A 21,263-nucleotide genomic window follows, 5' to 3' on the forward strand; every position below is an offset into this window, starting at 1 on the left:
TTATTGTAGTTTAGTTGTTGAAATGGAACCTTCTCCAAGAAGACCCATAACCATGTCACATTCTAAGGGTAGTGATATTGTGAGTCAGTATGAGGTTTTGACAAGGAATGATTTCGTGAACTCTGGAATTGATGGTTCTCTTGATGATGAGGATGATGATGTTCTTGATGCGTATATGACATCTCTGGAAAATAATGATGTATGCATTGGTGATGGCAATAGAGGTACTGGTCTTACTGGAGGTTATGCTATTGGAGGTTCTGTTGTTGGCAGTGGGCTTGATACTGGAGGTTCTGATGTAGGCATTGGGGATGGTGGCAGTGGGGATAGTGGCAGTGATGATGGTTTTAGTGGGGATAGTGGCAGTGATGGGGATGATGGGAGTGGAGATGATGGTAGTGGAATTGATGGTGATGAAGATGATGGCAGTGATGCTAATGGTATGGGTGATATTGGCAGTGATATTGGTAGTGTATGAATCAGATAATGAAGACATCTTATTGTTTGAAGATGATGGTGAAAATGGCATTAGGAGATGTAGAGGACCAAAGCCAAAGTACAATCATAAGGTTAGAGAAGAAGAGTTGGTTTTTGAATTAGGAATTGTAATATCCCGTCCCAAAATAAAAAAAAATAAAATATAGAATAATAAAAATAAAATGAATAAAAAAGACTTAGTGTATGAAATGAATAAAATGGGGTGAAAAGAAATTTCATATGGACATGAAGGAATATGGGAAATTATTTTGGGGTCAAAAATTTAAAAGAGGAAAAATAGTTAGGTTAAAAAAAAAAAAAGTTAAATGGGTGAACCTTCACCCGTGCATATGAAAAACAAAGAAAGGGGTTTAACGCTTTTGCATATTCTCCTCCCCACCTCCGGCCAGCTGCTTCCGGAGACATTCCGGCTAGTCTTCCGGCCGGCAAGGTACTCTTCTCTCTAAGACCACACACATGCTTCAATTTCTTACAAGAAAATAGAAGAACTAAGGTAATTTTTGAACTTAGGGTTGTGGGTATAAGTGGGTTTTGGGGATTTTGATTCTTTGGGAGTTTTCTTTGTTCAATAACTCAAATTAGACTCTAATCATATTGTATTACTAGGTTCAAGTGTGGGTTTTGAATCAACTCTAGAGAAAGTTTGATTTCTTGAATTGAAGACACTAACAAGCTTCAAGGTAAGTGTTATTAATTTTAATTGTTCTATTTAAGGTTGGGTTGGCATGAGAAATAATATATGGTGGGATTAGATTGTTTAACCTTTGAATTTAAGGTAGAATGTGGATTTCTAAGAAATGGGTTGAATTTTAGAGTATGGAATGTGAGACTTGAGTGATTGGTGAATATGGAAATTTAATGAATTTTATTTCATTGAATAGGTTAGTGAATTTACGTGGAGTATACGTTGCATTTGTGGTAAGAATTTGCAGTTTGCTTTGAGGTAGGGAATTTTCTCCATTTTTGTTGAATTCTTCAGGTTTCATAAAAATATCTTGAATTTCCTCTTTTTTGATATCTTATCATTATTTGGTTGATAAATTCATTTGGGCTACTCTTTGTTTGTTCCAAAGAGGGCCAAGCCCCTATTTTATCCATGTTATTTGTCAATTCTACATTCGATTAGTCTTTGTATATTAAACCTTGAAAATGTCAAGTTTGATTGACATGTTTAAAATGTTCTCCATGAAACTTGTGTGTATGTGGACATTGCACTCTTTTGTATATTATTAGTTGCATGGTGGATCACCGAGTATGGACTTGGGTGGTTCACGTTAGGTGTTGGTGGATTGGAGATTGCTATGGTTTTTGGGCAAAGAGGGTGCTCCGTGAGATCGGGACTCTTGTGTCGGATATATGAGATTGCCAGGTACTAGAGAACTGTGTGGCGGCTCTAGTGTGGCTTTATGTGATCGACTCGGTACTAGAGAATTGTGTGGCGGCTCTAGTGGGGTCTCATGAGATTGCCAGGTACTAGAGAACTGTGTGGTGGCTCTAGTGTGGCTTTATGTGATCGACTCGGTACTAGAGAACTGCGTGGCGGCTCTAGTGGGGTCTTATGAGATTGTCAGGTACTAGAGAACTGCGTGGTGGCTCTAGTGTGGCATTATGAGATTGACATGGTAACATTGTGATAATGATTGAGGAGTCATTGGAGGTGAGTTTGGAGGTTCGGATGGGTGATCGGGTACATATTTTTGCATTGACATGTCGTTGTATTTACTTTCTTTAAATTCAGCCTTTCATTACACTTTATTTATATCCCTACTGGGCATTCGGCTCATTCCCTCTTTTCTATCATTTCAGGTGAGTTGTTTTTGATGTCGGTACTATTGATCAGCAGAAGGGGACGTGACCGTGGTGGCCTGGACGAGTGATTAGCTTATGTGTTGGACTTTGGATGTCCTCTGTTAGTTTGAGATTATACATATACATATACATATATATATATATATATATATATATATTATGAGATTGTTGCAGAATATTGGAACTCCTGTGTCTGGTAGCATGGTTGTGGCAGTGGACCCTGAGGGTCTTGATTAGATTGATTCTGATTGTTGTTGGATATTATTAGATTATTATGAACTGGTTGGGTTTTCTGTATATGTGCAGAATGACATTCTCCAATTTATGGGGAGATGCTGCCCAATTTTCTGCTCGAGTTTCTCTCAACTCTATTGGAGTTGTGTGGGATTAGTAGTGTCGTGGTGTCATTTGTCTTCTTCTTTTCTTCTCCTCACGCTCCGAGGGTCGGGGTGTGACAGGAATGGTGTTCACTGATCTCAAACAGTTTAAGGATGCTATCAATAGCTATGCAGTTGATGGTGGGTACCAGATTCAGTTAAAGAAGAATGAGAAAGCTAGGTGTCAAGCAAAGTATGAAAAAGGATGCCCGTGGATGATATGGTGTTCCCAAATCAATGGGGAGAAGACTTTCCAAATCATATGTGTAATCGGAGACTTGAAAATAAACAAGCCAATAGCACATGGCTAGCAATGAGATTGGTAGACAAAATACGTGGGGAACCAAAGGTGAGTGCAGGAGATTTGGTGATATATGTAAAGGAACAAATGTCTTTGGCAATTTCAAGGACACATGCATATAGAGCTAAGAAGAAAGCATTGGATTTAATAGATGGGAAGCATAAAAAACAATATGCAAAATTGAGAAGTTACATGTCGGAGGTTCTGAGGACCAACATTGGTAGCACATGCAATCTTATTGTGGATAGGAATAGACCTGAGGACCCTGCAGTGTTCAAGCGGGTATATATGTGCTTAGCCCCTTTGTGACAGGGGTTCCTTGCAGGATGCAGGCCTTTAATTGGTCTAGACGGTTGTTTTTTAAAAACTGTTTATGATGGTTAATTACAGACATCAGTGGCACAAGACGGTGCTAATGGAATTTTCCCCATAGCATGGGCGGTTGTCGAAAGAGAGAATGGGGATTCATGGGATTGGTTCTTAAGAAAGTTATTGATGGATATTGGTGGGTTTGATAGGAGAAGATGGTGATTCATTTCCGATAGGCAGAAGGTATTTTCTTAACTTGCAATTTATAGATCATGCTAATTCATATTTGTATTCAACATTAATCATGATATTTCATTACTGTTTGAAATATGGTGCAGGGTTTGGTGTCAACCATTAACAAACTTGAAAGTGAAATGCAACAAGGAATTGAACATAGATTTTGTACGTCATATTTATGCGAACTTCAGCAAGAATTGGCTTGGTGTAAAATTTCGCAAATTGGTATATGATTGTGCGAAGGCTACTACAATGCAAGAGTTTCAATCACAAATGCAGAAGGCTAAAGAAATAGATGAGGATGCATGGAAGTATTTGGATGACATCCTTCCATGTTTGTGGACTAGGGCAGCCTTCTCCACATTCAGCAAGAATGATGTTATTGTGAATAACATGTCAGAGAGCTTCAATGGTAAGATATTGCAAATAAGAGGTAAACCAATCATTTCCGTGTTAGAGGACTTAAGAGCCGATGTAATGGATAGGCATATTAGACTGCGGATAAATATGGAAAGGAGAGAAGGAAAACTCATGCCAGAAGTACGTGATAGATTAATTAAAGAGTTCAAGAAAAGCATATTTTGGACAGCAAAATGGTCAGGAGATTCTGAGCAATCAGTGTTTCAAGTATGTCATTATAATATACCCACCTTTTCCCTTTTCATTTGTTAATGTCAGTTACTAAAATCACACTTTCTTGTATCAGGTGAGCAAAAAAACAGAGCAATACATAGTCAATGTGAATCAAGCATCATGTACATGTAGGAGATGGGACTTATCTGGCATACCATGCACTCATGCGGTGGCCGCAATTGGATGGCTTCACAAAGATCCATCAGACTATGTCCTTCAAGCGTATACGAGGGAAACGTATTTGAGGGTATACCAACACAATATGGAGCCAACCAATGGTGAGAATTTATGGGTTGCCACTGGTGGTGATACCATCATACCACCCCCGATGAATATAGTTGTTGGAAGACCAACAAAGAAGAGAAGGAGAGAACATGATGAGCCTAAATCAAGCAGTAGATTGAGGCGCATGTATCCCAAAATAAAATGTGGCAAGTGTGGAGGATTAGGGCACAACAAAAGAGGATGTAAGAATCCTCTTCAATCTCAGGTAACTTGTTCCTTTTACTCTTTATAAGTATTTTAGTATATATCAATTTTTGTAACCAATCGATTGTGTTACAAAATAACTTTCTTAAAATGGCAGGCATCCAACATGAATGTTAATGTGGAGGATGAATCTGTAGCTGGTCGAGGAGCTGCTGTGAGTAGGGGTGGTCGTAGGGGTGCTCATACTGAGAGTGCAGCCGGGGGAGTTGATACAAATAGAGTTGCTGGAAGCAGTACATTGAGGTCAAAGATGCCTGTCAAAAGGCCTTTGATGCAAGGAGGTGGAAGTAGGGGTGGAAGTGGAGTGTCTGAGAGCATTCCAGTGCCAATTGAGGTAACTTTTGATCATTCAAGCACTCCTGGGAAGCGAACAAAATCAAGTGCAAGAAGAATGCCAAATATAGTCTCGACAATTCAACATGCAACGTCTAGTGCCAGGTATAATGCAATGTTGAATGCAACCCAAGAGTCCGTGGCCAATGCAAGGAAGTAGTCATGTTATTACTATTTTGGTATTGATAAATAGGTTAGTATATAGTAGTAGCTTTTGGATATAAGATAGGATTGCATCTGGTAGGTTTTGTTTCAAAAGTTCTTGGTTTCACTGTCATTTTGGACAATCTGTAATGGTTGATGAACTGCTGCAAAATTCCATGTGCAGAACATGTTTTCTTTTGGTTTTGGAACAAATATGGACTTTTAGTGACTAATTTGGTACAATCTGAACCTTTATTTTGATAAATTATAATGAAACGTACTACAGTTTCGTGTCCCCTGTATATCCCCTTATTTTTACTCTTTTTTTGACGTGGCAATTTTAAGTCCATATAAGCTTTGGACATCTCTGGTCAAAATGCCATGTAGGAGATTTGACTGCCCAGATTTGGTTAAATCTGCCGGGTGATGGATTTGTAACAATCTGAAACTTCCAGTGACTGAGTTGAAACATTCCAAAATTGGGGGACTGAGTTGAAACATGGGTCATCTTTCAGTGGCCAAAAGTGACATTAACTCAACTAATGTCACTATATATCTTTGTACGTGCACTTTATATTTCGAAATTAAAGTCAATAGATATTAATGATATAACAAAGCTAATATTACAATATATGCAAACACGTTTTACTTTCTGAGAAACATGTCTTTTATCTGTTCATATATTGCACCAATTAATCACAAATAAGATAAATCAATTGTTTTATACAAAATGATCAAATCAAACATTTATATGTATGCAGGAAAAACAAACCAGTTGAAGAACTAAGTCGATGAACTGGTTGGAGTCGAGCAGGTAAGTGAGGAAGGTGCAACACCCGAACAGGTAGGAACAGTAGCCAAACAACGAAATGATTGGAAACAGGAAGATGAGCGAGGTACGGTGTACACTGAATCTCCTTAAAATGAATTTGCCCCCGCCTCACGATGTCCAGTAACTTCGGGCAATCACCTCCCAAGATACAACGCTCCTTCAGCAGGTGAGTGACACTCCAACAGCGGCTGCTACAATCGAACCAATATAAAGAACCCGTACTCTCAAACTTGAATATTGATTTTACGATCATAGAAAAATTTTGGTAGAGTAACAAATATAAAGGAGAAGAAGAAAAGTTTGAAAACTTCGAGAGAAGAGAGGAATGAAGCTTTTGTAGCTTTTTTGTTTTGTGTGTATCTTTTAAATGAGTATTGAGACCTCTATTTATAGTAAAAGCCTTCCACCTACTTCCCCAAAAATCAACAACCATGTTGATTTTTTGGGTTTACTTAATCCAAAATCATCCCATGATTTGAGTCATAACCACCCCACTAAATGTAGGGTTGACTCAATTAATACAAGACTCATTCAACACACATGTTCCTACATATATAGGGTTCACTTAACATCTGACACTCCATATTAATCGAGGGTTAAATTGGGGGTATTGAATATAACTCAAACCTCTTAGTTGAAGTAGAGGACCCACGTTTGGGTCCATTAGTGAGCAACGCAGAGTGAAGGAAACCTCTTTTAGTGGTTATACACATTGCAGCAAGAACGAAGGACATCACTGTTCCCTTCAGATGCAAACTTATAATCCCATTTTGAGATACTCTTGAAACCTTGAAAACAAACCTAGCATTTAATAGGTTGGGCATACCATACTTAACAGTTAACTGGGACTAGTGACCCAAATATACGGGAAGTTCTTAATTATGAACATCCATCTCAATGACAGCTTTCAACAAGATTCTTACAATTCATCGCAAAAACAAAATGGATAAAATAATTTTCTTTTACTTTCTCAAGCAGCATTACTTTGAGTTTTGTACTTTAAATGAGTTAAGCAACCCAGAAACAATGATGAAGCTAATGCTATATCAAACAGATTTCTTGCAATAGTTCTACCTAGAAACCAGCATGGTTCAATAAATCAATCATGCAACAATACTGTCCAATCTTAGGTCTGATGCCCCAACCCTCGTCGGAAAATCCAGCAATGGCTGCTAGCAAAGAGAACAGGAGCTTCTCACGCATAGGTGCAAATCCTGTTACAGTGCTTGTCCAGAAAACAGTACTTTGTTCCATCCATTTCTCTAAATACCATATAATAAGCTTTTTCTGTCACCACAACTAGCATATTCACTCAGGTGCATTGTTTAAAAACACCAGTACCGGCTTGGCTGCCAAGAAGCATTGTCTGTTCAACATGGTCGAATCACATACCAGCTCCCCCTGCATCTCACTTGAACAAATATAACCCTTGTCTACATTTTCCATGTCGGGCACACTCAGCAATCATAGTCGTCCACGAGATAATATTCCTTTCAAGTATCTAGTTAAAAATTCCTCCTTGCTACATCCACATCCTAGGGTCAAATATATCATTGTTTGTTTTTTATTATACACTTGACCAAGTCAAGAATCCGAAAATAGTCATAGAACAACGATGATTCTTTACCCTCAAGTCCATCTCTGCTATAGCGGTTGCTTCCTGCAAGATTATTACATGGACTCCCACCAATAATAATATCAAATGCACCAAATGTGCTCATTAGTTCCTCCAACTGATCAGCATCTAGTTGCTGAACATCTGCAATATCAATTAATCTACCTTTCTGTTCCGTTTGCTCCCACCAACTCCTTTGGATATTCCTGTTAACCTCTGAGATCTCCACAGACACGACAGTTTTCAAAGGGATTCTAAGCCGGTGAAGGGCGACTTCTGCACCACCAATCCCAGAAAAAAGAGAGAGAACATTGATGCCTTCCGGGAACATATTCTTCAGAACTGAGAGGTGAAATGCAACTGTGTCAACCTGAAATCAATAAATCTCGTAAGTAGAGAAAATGTAAAGGAGCTAGGCATCTTCACATTTTAAATAACTCTTGAAGATTCCAAAACTCATCGTAAAATTACCATGGAAGCATCAACTACACAAAAGAATTAACTATGATAATATGATATTGGTGCATCATCATAAAGGCTTAAATAATGATGATAATGATCATCTAGTTTTTGCTTTACAAAAATGAAAATTTGCAGCTTAAATTATTCAATGTGCGATAAGAAATTTGTGTAACTAATTGCACATTATGAAACAAAATTGACAGACTTTAAAAAATGACAAATAGTATGACCATAAAACTCTACCTGGAATGAGTTGCCAAGCGATTTATGTCTGTCCGTCCTATTTATTCCACCTCCCCTAGTGTGGTTTTTGGGGAAACCTAAAAGCATCTCCACTTCATCTGCCTCAAGTGGTGCAACCTTGTTTCTTCCAACCCACACCAGATTCCATTTCCTACATTCATCTAGAACATATTTCTGCACACTTAATGGTGGAACTCCATCATGCTCTTCAAGAGCTTTACGGATTCTCTCCGTCAGTTTTGCACTCCCAATGCAAGTTTGTAAGCAGTTCAGCTTTGTCCTCTTGTCCCATGAAGGCCACCATTTCTTTGTTAGGGGCAATGCTCCGTGTATGGTAAGTGGAGGAACAGGAAGAAGAGGAAATCTGTTTTGAATTGGAAGGTTGTGAATATAGCCCCTTTTTCTAGCAGCAGCACAAAAATATTTTGAATCAACAAACTCTGGCTCCACTTCATATAAAAAACTTGAAATAGTGCTCCAAACCCCCTTCGGTGTCAAAGCCACGTTCTCATAATAAAAATATGGAGGCCCGATGGCAGCCTTAGGAAGCTTTCTATATGTCAGAGGAGCTGGTCCATTAGGTATTCCAAACCCGATCATCGGTTTAGGAAGATGAAGTGTCTCATCATCTTCATCCAAAAACTTCTTCTCAAGCCTCACCTTCTTTTTCTTTCTTAAGATATCATGATCAAGAATCTGTCCCCGTTTCGGTATTCGCTGCTGGAAATATGGAAAGAAACTTCATATGATAAACGTTCTTAATTTGTTAAGGTGAATAAATAAACAAAAACAGCCATATTCCATTTGTAATTTCAAAAAGTAACGTATAAATTATTTAAAATAGTTAAAAGTCAAACAATAAACTTGCGAAAGAGTTTACCGTATCTTCTGAGGGTAGCAGAGCATCCTCATCCCTTGCCATTTGAGCCGCAGATATAAAATCTGTCAACTCTACCATGGTGGAGTCTGAACCTACAACATTTGATAACGGAATGATGTGAAGGAAAGATAATATCACTTGCTCTGATTAACAGGGCCTAGGATTAAGAAGACTCAAAGTATTCCATACATGAGCAGATTACAATACATAAGCCATAAGGGCAGAACTGCTGCCTAACAAGAAACACCAAACAAAAAATGTACGCAACTAGCAACTTTTTGTGAGAGAAAATTTCGCTCTCTAAGGCTTGATGGGAGCATTGTGGGTGGTAAACCAGAGAACTGAAAAGAGGCATACTTATTATAGCAGTTAACATTCAGATACTGAGGACCTGCGAGTTGTCCTTGACCTTCCCATCAGAGAATTGAAGAAAGGGCTTTGGATCATCGTAGTTTCCAAGATGTTAAATATCTTGAACATTTAGTGCCAAAAGATTACAGTAGTCCTATTTCTATCATTTTTCACTATGTAGTACCATCAGGCAAATGGTTTAGAAGCTAGAAGGGGGAATTCAGCACCAGGTGATGAAAAATATTTATCAAAGATCTGTGACCAAAAAGTATCCATGCACATACAAGGAAGCAATAGAACACAATACATCAAAAAAAAAATCAATGCGATAGAGATCAGAATATTAACATGGATGACTGTTCCATGATCACAAATTTGCACCTTCTAATTGCAAACTCAATTCACTTGCCTAGATAAAGACGCTATGCATCCTCATAGATACTGTATCTATGCATAAAAATGCATTACTAAGACAAAATAAAGAAATAGCACCTAAAAGAGCAGCACACCAAGTAAATTTTAACATTTGAATAAATGGTAAAAGAAACAAACGACACATTAAGGTATAACCACAAAGCGATTATACATACCACATCTCTCTATTGCTATTGAGGCGTCCTCTGCTTTGTACCCCATCTTCACTAATAATAAAAGTTTGTTCTCCTCAAAATTCACAGGATTTATAATTTTTATATTTTCCTGAAGGACAGAGCAGTTAGTAGACTAACCATACGGGTGATTCACTCACTTAGTACCATGAAATACATAAACCTAATTCCATAATCGGTAGGCTTAGCTTGTGAGTAGTCGGTTTTTTTTTACTTTTAGGGTTAGGATAAAAAAAGAGGGTGCCGACCCTAACTCATATTTAAATAAGAACAATATAACAAATAACTAACTCATCACTTCACAATATATCGATCAAAGAACCGGTCAAGATATGATAAATTGTCATTGTGGCAACTGAATTATTTATTTTCTATGTGAAAACAATCTGATTACTGATTATAAGGTGTAAAGCAAAATACAAATGTATCTAGGTATATGGAAATGTGAGAAAAAGAGAGAAAAAAATCTCAATGAAATAATGTACAATGAAATAATGTATGATTCCATTCCAATATGTAATACGTAAGGCCTAAGCATAATCCTGATAGATCTATACTTAGATGAATCCATACATAGAACAAAAGGATCAAGAGTCTCGAGCCAATGAAGACAGAGAAATTGGACTCAAGAACAAATTTCATTAAACAAAGCATTGTAGAATTATAACCTAACCACTAAGTAATAGCTGGGGAAAAATATTATACTACCTCATCCTCAGAAGAAATATCTATCACTGAGAAATCGTCGAGGAAGCCTTGTTCATGTTCTGAAGAACAGTAAGCAGACCCAACATGTTTCTGTACTTCGGGAGATTTTTCAAGAGCCTGCAAAAATACAACAGATAGAGCTGATGACCAAAATGTTTTCTCAAAATAGGAATCAGGAAGGCAGAGGCTAATTCAAATGTGTGATTTCAAGAGATGACTCATCTTATTCTTATATTGAAAGTCAAATCAAATAAAAACCAGAACCGTCATATAATTGCACTAGAGGCAAGACATTAAGCATACCTCTTAAACAAATAAGACAGTCTGTCGACAAAAAGGTTTGCACCAGTTTGTGAAGATAATATCTAATGACTATCGGTTCCTCCAGAACAATTCTACACGGAATTATGCAATAGGACCCCTACAGCCCTACCCTAAAACGTTTGGTCTGGTTGCATAAACACCCCTTTCAAGAATAAAAAAAATTAACTCACCGAATATGTGAGGAGAGTTTCCAATATTGAATCTGTATTCCCCTCTCCTGAAACCTTAAAATATCAGGCGATGTATGAAACTTCAAGAAAAGGAACCTACTGCTAAAGGAAATTCATATAAATTTGTACCATTTTCCTCGATTGCTTTGGCCACCATCTTCTCAGTAAAACCCATCCCAACAAAATGATCAAGACACCTGGAGTTGGAAGGACCTGCTGGTGCAGTTTCCTGAAGAAAGAAACAGACAATTCAATGTTAGTTTTATATCTAACAAATACTGGTCCTTAACAGACACATGAAGAGTTAGCAACGAAGGTGTGCGTCTATCAGCAAATGCACAATTTTATGCAACTCAAAAGCATTTGGAAATGAGATGGATGCTGAACTAACCGAATATCTGAGAAGAGCTTCAAGTATCAAATCCAAGTTTTCTTCTCCTGCAGGATCATCCAACAGAGTAATTCATGAAGTTATCCAGATAAAGGGTTCCACCAGAATGAAGTAGCACAAAGAAATTACCATTTTCCTGGATTGCCCTGTCAACCATTTCTGCAGGGAAGCCCATCTGAACAAAATGATCTATCAAGTTCAGTCTGGGAGAAGCAGCATTTGAGCTAGCCTTGAGACAGAAATACAAATTGTCAGTTATAAGCATTATCAACACAATAAGCATATGATAAATGGGTACAACACAAAGAATTGAAAAAGTATAGAAAAAGTAAAGAACATATAGATAGTCGTGCATTAGAAGTTAAAGGAAGACAACTGCGTTTTTTAATAGGGAAAATACGCTGAATTCAATAATACACTGGTAAATGGCCAAAATTGCCAACCCAGAAGCATAAAAGGTAATATTGAATAAGGATATGCAACAATAATATGAACAACATTATAAAGACTAAATTATCAAAAGTTTTATAGCAGGAGTACTGAAAAAGATGAAAGGTTTTCAAAAAAGCAGAAGTCCTACTATAGCAAAACCAGTTGAACTTATGACTGTGACTAGAAGTATATCCAGGTCAAGCCCAGCATCCTACAGGAATCTAGAAATGATCGTGCAATGGTGTTAAACATTTAGCCATAAACACAAACACCCAAAGATGTGCATGTTTTCACATTGACCACTGCAATATAAATGAGAAGTTTACAATTCAGTTGAAACTTTATAAAATTTCTTCTGCCACATCGGGTTTTCTTTGAAACTTTTAAGTAATTTTGTAGGATACTTTTAGACTTACTACCAATGTTATTCAATTATCTGCATGTGATCAATAATGTTGATGAGAATTATACACAAGTAAGATAGCCACTTCGAAATGGGAACAATTTGGTGCAGTTTCTACCAAAAGAAGAAGCTTGTTCAAATCAAGTGCCTTATACAGCTCCAACCCTCACAAAATTCAATTCTTAGATATGTTTGAGCTTTGAGCAATGAGCGATTGCACCTCCAATCGCAGCGATTCACACGATTCAATCGCAGCAATTGAAGAATTAATGGAATAGCCCTTCACCTGTGATAGAGATGCCAAAATCGCAATCGTGGGTATTGCATCCAATCAGAAGAGATTAAAACAAAATCATTATCAAAGTTGCTTATTTCCATTCTCGCACTGCATATAAGTAGTCACATAAATAGGCATCTAATTACAGAACTTAAGTGGCAGAAGATCTACTATTGTACTTTATCAGAGAAGCAATAGATCGGGAACTGGAAACCTTAATATCCTCTATTAAGACAGAGACCAACAAAGCAACAAAGAAATTCAGAAGAGCGCTTGTTATAAATTCACCTCTCTATTGTTTCCTCTAGCTTCTCCATTAGGAAGTGTCCGGCCAGATGATGAAGATAAAGGAATGTCATCAATTTCCAGCTCGTCTTCAGTGTCCCAGTCAAGAGTGTTGCCCTCTGGATCAGAAGTATTACCATCCTGCAAAAACAAGAGAAATCAGTAAGGGAGAAAAATTGCAGAGTAATCAAGAAATATGAAAAACCAGAATGGTAAGAAAAAACGAACCATTTCTCAATGCTATGATTGCCACAGCAAAAGTTTATAAGCTGTTCAGGTAAAAGAATAAAAAGAAATAAGCATCAAAATAGGCAAGCCATTAATGAAAACAACTAATGCAATTGCAATAAAACATAATATTAGAAAAACAAATTGGGGTAACTAATGGTCCCAATTTGATATCCATAAGGAAATAATTAGGAGCTCAAAAATTTTCTCAATTTCAGAGATATGATTTTGAAGGAACTGATTAAATTTTCACAATAATTTGGGTCAATATGATATAACTAACATTTCAATAAAAATGTTTTGAGAGCAAGCATCTGTAGCAGGTATATAACTCTAATCGTGTGGCAGGTTACATCTATCTCCTAATAAAATTTAATATATTAAAGTTACATACTATTGAGAGTTGTAGCCAAAGCATACAATCAGAATATCTACAACACAGTCCACGAACCCTTAACAACAAGCATAACAATTTTCTTGCACTCACAAATACCAAGGCACTTAATCATGAAGAAACAAGGAAATTGATTTTACGACATAGATTTGGATCCATTGCAATTCCAACGCCCAACAGTTCACAATAACAGTCCACATATAGCCATCTCAGCAGAATATTTTCAGTTCTTCAATTGCTTTTCTCTCCTCCAAACTCATAAAACCAGGTACATATACAGACATACTATCCCAGACAGTCAAATTAAAGAAAATTGAAATTGAGGAGGAACTATAGGGGATTGGGATTGGGATTGGAATTGGAATTGGAATTGAAGGAGTTCCCAATCTGAGAAGAGTTAAATGGGAAATGGAGGAATAAAAAATAAAATAATAGATTCAGTTGACACAAATATAACATCTAAACTTTGATTTTCCGGACTGTCTGCATTTTTTCGTCAACCAAACAGATAACTAAAGAGAGAAAAAAATTTTACTAATCATAGAAACAACAAGAAGCGGAACCAAATTACAAAGGAAATTAAAATCCACCAAACGGAAACGAAAAATAAAGAGACCACTCCGTAATGTTTATGCAAAGGCAATATTGAACGATCTAGAGGCTAATCTGAAATCAAATCGAGAAATGTGCCTTCTCTCTTCTCATCTGACAAGAGAAAAGCTCGTAAAAAACACAAAACATGTGAAGATTCAAGATCACACCGAAAAAAAACAACAAAACAACATGAAGGTTCAGAAGAAATTGATAGTACATGCACACATGAAAAAGGAAATTCAGAGTTCTTACGAAAGAGATAACACAGAGAAGTAGAGAGGGTTTAAGCGCACCAAGGAGACGAGGGAAACATAATATTCTTGTACCACAAGCAGTCCGGAGTAGGTCCCGCATGAATCCCACCTCATATAATTTTATTGAATTGCCAATAATACCCTCTAACGACAAATTCTGTTCACCGAAAATGTCTCATAGTATCTTTACTCTTGCAGTTTTGTAGCATTAATTAGGGGCAATTACTAATAAACACACAATTGAAAATGAGCAACATTATATGCACCCAAAAATAACTAAATACACCCCAATTAAAAATATAACATTCAATAGTATACATTTTTTCTATTTTAGACTAAAAACACAAAGTGCACCCCAAAACTCAATTACAGACATTGAAACCAGATTTAGAAGAAAAACAGAACATGATCAAGGGGTGACTTGATGAACCTACATAGAGTTGAACAATGAATGACCTTTATCCCAAAAGAAACACACAACTTTGTTTTAACTTTGATTGAGCAGATCGAGCAATAACCTTGGATTTGGGGCTGAAGAAGGAGAAAATGAGTTGGGGCTAAAGCTGAGAACTTTAGGGTTCATGAAGAAGAAGGCGATTTTGAGGTGATTAACATTATGGCTGCCATGGCAACACCTCACACCATCTCCAACACCAACAACAACAGGGTTTTGATGGAGCAACAGGAGTCACCTACATCAACTATGGTTGTTGGAAGTTTGATATTGTTTGTGTGGGAGAAGATAACAAGGCCAAGGCATCTAGGTTGATTTGTGGGGATAGGATATGGACTTTGCCCAGCTTGTAATAAAAGAAGAACTTCAATAGCGATGCAATTGCAAGATCTTCAGTAGCGATGGTGATGGACCTTTAGCTATGGTGGTGATTAAGATCACTAGATGGAGTATGTCGCTGGAGGCACTTGCTCACCAAATTGGGTATGTAGGGTTTCCAGGAAGAAGAAACATAGAGTTTCAAGGAATAAGAAACATAGTTGGGACTGAAAAATGATAGGGACTCTAAGGTGTTTTGAGAATGGGTTTTTTGGTGAGAAATTGGAGTGCACTTAATAACTCGTGGGGTGTAAATAGTCCTATTCATTTAAAATACATGTTTCGATATGTACAACAAAAAATATCTATCTCATTAAATTACTTATATACCCATTTTCATTTAATAAAATTATATAGCAGTCAATACTCTTTCTATTTTCTCTCCTACATTTTCTTTAAAATACATGCGAATGACATCATCAGTTTTGACATTTTTTTCTTTTATTAAATGAAACTTTAAAATGATTTATTTCTCAAAATATATGACGAAATTTGAAAAACAAATTATATATTCGAAATCAACGTGAAAAACTATTTCAAATAAGATCCATTGTTGATATATTCCGAACGAAAAATCTCACAAATTTAATATAGATAAAGTTATCTACACTATATATAATTTATCTTTAATACAAATAAATTTCAAAATATAATAATCATAACAAACCCACAACATATATTTATCTCCTCGATTATTCTGCCCTATGTGAACTCCTTGGATGTTTTCTCCTCGATTGGAGTTCTCGACTTAACTTTGATCGGTGGCTGAGGGAACTTCTCGGCTGATGAGTCAGCCCGGTTTTACACGCCACGTATCAAGGTCCAAGTGGAGGTACAATCAAGATCCTCAAATCGTTCTAGTTTACTGACTGAGCTCAAGACTCCTAGGGTTCTCACACACCAGTAGGGAAAACTGTTGCTTATAAGGCTAGGATTACCCACTCGAGCTGGTTAGCTCTTTTACTTTCATATTTTCCAAGCTTATGATCTTCAAATCACTCAAAATTGCACTATTTCAGCCAAGGAAAAAGCTAAAAGATGTTTATAAAGTTATATCATAGACCATGAAGTTTTTCCAGAGATGCTGTTTAAACCAAGCCATATTTGCTAGGGTATTTGCCTTTAAATATCATTCCAAAACCCACTTCAAAGGATACCTCAAACCACCAAAAGCAAACCAAGCTCTCAAAGGATACCTTAACTCTAATTGCACCAGACAAGTCTTATTACTCTTCAGGGAGATATTGAGAGAAACCCCTTCTACAATTGATAGTTTCTCTTTCCTTTATGTCCTCAAAGCTTGCATCCACAAATCTAGCTTTCTTGAAGGGAAACAGTTGCACACCTTAGTCATAAAATTTGGGTTTGTCTCCATCGTTCACCTTCAAACATTACTGGTCAATTTGTATTCTGTAACAGGCAATCTCTTTGATGCGCATCACGTGTTTGATGAAATGCGTCTAAGAAACATGGTCTGCTGGACTGCCTTGATATCCGCGTATGTTGACAACCAGAGGCCTGGTAAAGCCCTTCAGCTGTTCAGGCAGATGCAAATGGACAATGTGGAACCTGACAAAGTGACATTGACGGTCACTCTCTCTGCCTGCGCTGATCTTGGCGCACTAGGAATGGGCGAATGGATACACGCTTTTATCCGTCGCAAACAAGGTTTCAGTTCAGATTTAAGCCTCAACAATGCTCTCATAAACATGTATGCAAAATGTGGGGACATGAAAAATGGCAGGAGATTGTTCGATAGCATCCAAAAGAAGGATGTCACTACTTGGACCTCATTGATTGTGGGTCATGCATTGCATGGAGAAGCGAAGGAGGCACTAGAACTTTTTGAAGAAATGAAAGCAATGAACACAGACCCAAGGGAGATGAATAGTGGACGCAGTAGTTTTTCCATTCTCCCAAACCATGTTACATTCCTAGGAGTTTTGATGGCTTGCAGCCATGCTGGAATAATTGAAGAAGGGAAGCACCATTTTATAAGTATGAACAAGGATTACGGTTTGAATCCTAGAGATTCTCACTTCGGCTGCATGGTCGATCTGTTTTGCCGGGCTGGGCAGCTAAAAGAAGCTTACGATTTCATTTCAGCAATGCCGGTGCAGCCAAATGCAGTGGTGTGGCGGACGCTTTTAGGGGCTTGTAGCCTTCAAGGAAATATTCAGCTTGGCCAAGAAGTCCGGCGCAAGCTGCTTGAGTTAGAACCAAACTATGTTGGCGATTATGTCGCTATGTCCAATATCTTTGCTGCTAAAAGCATGTGGGACGAGAAGATGGTGGCCAGAGAACAAATAAAGCAGCGCAGAGCTCCAGGCTGCAGCTCTATTGAGGTTGGAAGTGGCATTAGTGAATTTGTTGCTTCGGCTTTTGATCATCCTTTATCCAACAATATTTATGAGGTTCTTAGGAACTTGACAGTCACTATGAGAGCTCATGGTTACTCTCCGGAACTCTCAAGCCTTAAAGAGTACTGAGGTTGAAAACTTGCAGTCATTGTGAAAGAGAAATAGAGAATTGTGTGGTTGCCTGGTCAATTTTAGTGTTAATGCAACTTTTGAGATATTCAATCCCGCACATTCGTCTCTTCGAAGTGTGATCAAGAGGACTTTTACAGTGACAAAAAATAGAAACTTCTTTTTCCTATGCAACTCTAGTTCATATTCCGATTATGCATGACACTTCATAATTTTGTCATGCATAACTTTATTCGATTGAGAGTTAGAAATAATGTAGAATTTCGTAAATATTGTTGTTGATCTGAGTGTATATGTCATAGAGAGTTCACATGGAGACCAAGATACAAGAGAAGAAGTTGATTTGAATGAAGATAGTACCATGGGTCATGTGTGCGAGAGTTGCCAATAAACTTTATGTTTTGGCAAATAAATGTTTTGGCAAATCATATGCAAACAATATTGTCTATAATATTTATATTGTTAAATATGACTAATTGTTAATTTTACCAAATATCTAAACAACTTATTTTATTATAGCTTATACTTTTAGTTATTAATAAACTCTAGTAAAAAGTCTTTTGAAAAGAAAATTGCATTTAAGAACCACGAGTAACTCAAATACGTTCATGTGTTTGATCTCTCATTGATGTCGTAAAAAGCCTTTTCAAAAGAAAATTACATTTGATAACCAAGAATAACTCAACTCAGATGGCGTTTATTTGTATGGTACTTCATAAAGGTCGCAAAAGCCTTCTTGAAAAGAAAATTACATTTGAAAATCACGAATAACTCAGATGTCGTTTATGTATGTGACATTTCATAGACGTCTTTGAGTTTGACGCTCTCCATTCACTTTTCCTGTAAAAAAAAAAAAAAATTGCATTTGAGAGATTGAAAATGCGCCGCTTGCCAATCAACGTTAAAAACAGAGTTCTCCTCCTCTTCTCTCTGTCTTGCTCTATTTCTCCTAAATCTCTCCCAAATCCAAACCTCCTCGTCTTCTACCCAAAATTACCCTTGTTGCAGCTCTCAATTTCCCATGCCTGTCAAAGCCTCCTCTCCCAATTCACCGTCCGGCTCTTGCAGCGGTTCGGGCCCGTCTGTGTCGCGGCCTCGCCATTTCTTTTCTGTTATGGAAGCTGCGGAATTAGAGGTTTCTAGACTTCTTGATTGCGCCCTTCGATTCATCGCCTACACCATTTCTGGTTTCCTTACGCTGCTTTTTGCTTTTGGTAATCTTGGAGTATGTAAATACATATGCATCGATATAGGACTCACACATGCATACTTGTATCTTGTTAATTATTTTGAGATAATTGACTTTTTTGATGGAATTTGACGCAATTGATTAGTTAAGAAAACGGTTGGATGCTTATATGTAATGATCTATGTGCTTTAGTTTTAGCTGAATTAGGGGTGCAGACTACTTTATTACAATCAACTAGCTCGAACCCTTTGAATAGCCTATTTTGTGGCGGTCATGGTTCCTGAATCAAGAAAGTTTAAATTTGAGAAGTGTAAGGTGTAGCTATTTGAAAAAAAAAAAATGCGAGAACTTGTGTTACTACATTTGGTTTTTGTCCCTAAAACTTTAATCACACTTTGAATTGTGCAATAGATGGGGTTGAGATGTAATGTACTGCATCTTTGCTATTGAGACGATATGAGTTTTAATGAAAGCAGTTAAGTTTTGATGCTAAATTACATTTATTTTGTGGGTTCTGATTATTTGCAATGATTCAAAGGATGAGTATGAGATGTTATAATTTCCTGTGAAGCAAGTATAAAATCATTGTCAAATGCAATTGAAAGCTTTTGCTTGTTTTGTTTTTTTTAAGCACAATCCTGATATGCATGCTTGATATGCATTCTCTTTACTTGCGAAGAAGGAAAGGATAATGCTGCTGAAAAGTAATATTCATGCTTTCATAGTGTGTGTTTTTTTCTTTTTGAGGTAGAGATATTTTTTTTTCTTCTTATTTCTTGAACAAATCTTCTGCTGAACTGAAATATGTTTTTGTCATTGTGTCCTACTCAGGTGGAGCTGTTGCAGGAGCTATAACCGGTGCCTTAGCGGGTAGGATTACTGATACTGGCACCCCTCGTGGGGCTGCATTAGGTGCAGTTGCTGGGGCTGTGTTATCTTTAGAGGTCTTGGAGGCTTCTAGAGCTTATTGGTGTTTGGAACAATCTGGTGTACGTGGCTCATCAACTATGGTTAGTCTAGCACCTTTTGGTCATTGTGCCTAGAATTCTTCTTCTGTTGCGTTTCAGCTACTCCGAAGGTGCCTATAGCATACTTGATCTATGTTTTGACGAATTATACCATCTGCATATCAGGTGAACTGAATGGTGAATGAAATATAACTTTGATAGAATTGGATATTCAGTTTCTGTCCATTCTCCATTGCAAGCAACCACTGGGAAGGGTTTATTCTTGTATCCTATGATACTTCTGATCATTTATCATATCTTGTTCTTGTGGTCATGGATAACTGTGTCAGGTTTTTTCAGTAATACTTTGCTTGTCCTTATTCGATCCAGGCAGATTTTATGGAGGAGCTTCTTCAGGAGAGGTTTTTAAGTGAAGAATTTATACCATCAATGCCAACTGCGTACCCTCAAGAGGTACTCATATTCCAATTGAATATTCATATCTCAATGTGCTTTTGTGGTGCTTCTGTATGCTCGTATGATAAGGCTGGATGGTAGATAGTTGATGTGTTTGTTTCTGGTACGAGTAGGTAAATGTTGCTAGCAGAAGGAATGACAGGATTGATGATGTCTATGTGCATCGTCCAATCCAAGGATTGTCGGTAGATTTTCTAAAGAAATTACCGTGTCATGTTGTGGTGAAATGAAAGGAAATCCCCGTATCTCCTGTACTATTTGTTTGCAGGTCATTGCTTTTCCTGCTCCCATTTTTTGAAATTTTTTTCTGGTGACACTGATGGCCATAACCATGATTACTTCTGTGTTGTTTTGGGCAGAATATTCAAGTAGGGGAAGTTGCAAGGTGCTTACCTCGGTGTCACCACACATTTCACTTGATCTGTGTGGACAAATGGCTTATGCGGCATGGTTCGTGCCCTGTTTGCAGACAGGATGTGCTATTTGCAAGCAGGATGTGTGGGTTTGTGTAATCTGTCTTGTGTAAAGAAAAGCAACTGTGATATCACTGATAGTTCATGTATCAGTTTTTCTTGTGGCATATGGTTGTAATTGTATATCGAGCTGACAGTCCATGTACAGGTATTGTATAAGTTGTATCAAGCCTTTACTAGCTTTCAAGGTGTAAGATAAATAAATGTCTTCCGTCTTTGTCGGTATGGCATGGAACTTGCATCTCTCTCATCTGTTAAAGGACTTTTATATGCTA

The 21,263-nt window shown here is 37.4% G+C and overlaps 4 protein-coding genes across 14 annotated transcripts; 3 read left to right on the forward strand and 1 right to left on the reverse strand.

The window, feature by feature from the left end:
* The first annotated feature begins 846 nt into the window (after nucleotides 1-846).
* LOC119980639 lies at nucleotides 847-5,425 on the forward strand. Of its 4 annotated transcripts, none has more exons than XM_038823430.1 (7): nucleotides 847-928; nucleotides 1,105-1,178; nucleotides 1,380-1,441; nucleotides 2,305-3,537; nucleotides 3,633-4,158; nucleotides 4,238-4,654; nucleotides 4,751-5,425. In XM_038823430.1, exons 5-7 carry the CDS (start codon nucleotides 3,784-3,786, stop codon nucleotides 5,144-5,146), a joined length of 1,188 nt encoding a protein of 395 aa, XP_038679358.1. In that variant the 5' UTR covers nucleotides 847-928; nucleotides 1,105-1,178; nucleotides 1,380-1,441; nucleotides 2,305-3,537; nucleotides 3,633-3,783; the 3' UTR covers nucleotides 5,147-5,425. The 4 variants fall into 4 exon arrangements, with proteins under 4 accessions (XP_038679358.1, XP_038679357.1, XP_038679356.1 ...); XM_038823428.1 differs by having other exon boundaries at nucleotides 855-991; nucleotides 1,380-2,185; XM_038823427.1 differs by having other exon boundaries at nucleotides 855-991.
* A 1,398-nt stretch (nucleotides 5,426-6,823) lies between these two features.
* Nucleotides 6,824-15,663, reverse strand: LOC119981437 (DNA (cytosine-5)-methyltransferase DRM2-like). Of its 6 annotated transcripts, none has more exons than XM_038824553.1 (12): nucleotides 15,100-15,663; nucleotides 13,340-13,380; nucleotides 13,115-13,252; nucleotides 11,844-11,943; nucleotides 11,715-11,761; nucleotides 11,453-11,552; nucleotides 11,324-11,370; nucleotides 10,830-10,946; nucleotides 10,104-10,212; nucleotides 9,163-9,254; nucleotides 8,283-8,999; nucleotides 6,824-7,947 (listed from the first exon to the last, which is right to left on the reverse strand). In XM_038824553.1, the coding sequence occupies exons 2-12, from the start codon at nucleotides 13,340-13,342 to the stop codon at nucleotides 7,513-7,515; spliced, it is 1,905 nt and encodes a 634-aa protein (XP_038680481.1). In that variant the 5' UTR covers nucleotides 13,343-13,380; nucleotides 15,100-15,663; the 3' UTR covers nucleotides 6,824-7,512. The 6 variants fall into 6 exon arrangements, with proteins under 6 accessions (XP_038680481.1, XP_038680477.1, XP_038680478.1 ...); XM_038824549.1 differs by having other exon boundaries at nucleotides 8,283-9,002; nucleotides 15,100-15,662; XM_038824550.1 differs by having other exon boundaries at nucleotides 8,283-9,002; nucleotides 15,016-15,662.
* A 451-nt stretch (nucleotides 15,664-16,114) lies between these two features.
* On the forward strand, nucleotides 16,115-18,014 carry LOC119981438 (putative pentatricopeptide repeat-containing protein At1g74400). Of its 3 annotated transcripts, none has more exons than XM_038824558.1 (2): nucleotides 16,115-16,245; nucleotides 16,833-18,014. In XM_038824558.1, the coding sequence occupies exon 2, from the start codon at nucleotides 16,868-16,870 to the stop codon at nucleotides 17,900-17,902; it is 1,035 nt and encodes a 344-aa protein (XP_038680486.1). In that variant the 5' UTR covers nucleotides 16,115-16,245; nucleotides 16,833-16,867; the 3' UTR covers nucleotides 17,903-18,014. The 3 variants fall into 3 exon arrangements, with proteins under 3 accessions (XP_038680486.1, XP_038680485.1, XP_038680484.1); XM_038824557.1 differs by having other exon boundaries at nucleotides 16,116-16,363; XM_038824556.1 differs by having other exon boundaries at nucleotides 16,116-18,014.
* Nucleotides 18,015-18,774: 760 nt separating this feature from the next.
* Nucleotides 18,775-21,238, forward strand: LOC119981442 (NEP1-interacting protein-like 2). Its single transcript, XM_038824562.1, is given in 6 exon segments — nucleotides 18,775-19,116; nucleotides 19,923-20,101; nucleotides 20,429-20,512; nucleotides 20,629-20,734; nucleotides 20,737-20,783; nucleotides 20,875-21,238. Coding segments are annotated over 6 exon segments (762 nt in total). The 5' UTR covers nucleotides 18,775-18,923; the 3' UTR covers nucleotides 21,028-21,238.
* Nucleotides 21,239-21,263: the final 25 nt, after the last annotated feature.

Source organism: Tripterygium wilfordii, chromosome 16 (assembly GCF_013401445.1).
Source record: "Tripterygium wilfordii isolate XIE 37 chromosome 16, ASM1340144v1, whole genome shotgun sequence".
NCBI lineage: Eukaryota > Viridiplantae > Streptophyta > Magnoliopsida > Celastrales > Celastraceae > Tripterygium > Tripterygium wilfordii.

What these genes read in the sequence shown, in the direction of transcription:
- LOC119980639 (XM_038823429.1), top strand. Translation starts at nt 3,784, where the DNA reads ATGCAAGAGTTTCAATCACAAATGCAGAAGGCTAAAGAAATAGATGAG. An exon ending in CTGAGCAATCAGTGTTTCAA is followed by an intron (nt 4,159 to 4,237) that starts GTATGTCATTAT and finishes TTCTTGTATCAG; the next exon opens with GTGAGCAAAAAAACAGAGCA. An exon ending in AGAATCCTCTTCAATCTCAG is followed by an intron (nt 4,655 to 4,750) that starts GTAACTTGTTCC and finishes TTAAAATGGCAG; the next exon opens with GCATCCAACATGAATGTTAA.
- LOC119981437 (XM_038824549.1), bottom strand. An exon ending in CTAGAGGAAACAATAGAGAG is followed by an intron (nt 11,944 to 13,114) that starts GTGAATTTATAA and finishes TTCTGTCTCAAG; the next exon opens with GCTAGCTCAAATGCTGCTTC. An exon ending in CAGGGCAATCCAGGAAAATG is followed by an intron (nt 11,762 to 11,843) that starts GTAATTTCTTTG and finishes ATGATCCTGCAG; the next exon opens with GAGAAGAAAACTTGGATTTG.
- LOC119981438 (XM_038824556.1), top strand. Translation starts at nt 16,478, where the DNA reads ATGAAGTTTTTCCAGAGATGCTGTTTAAACCAAGCCATATTTGCTAGG.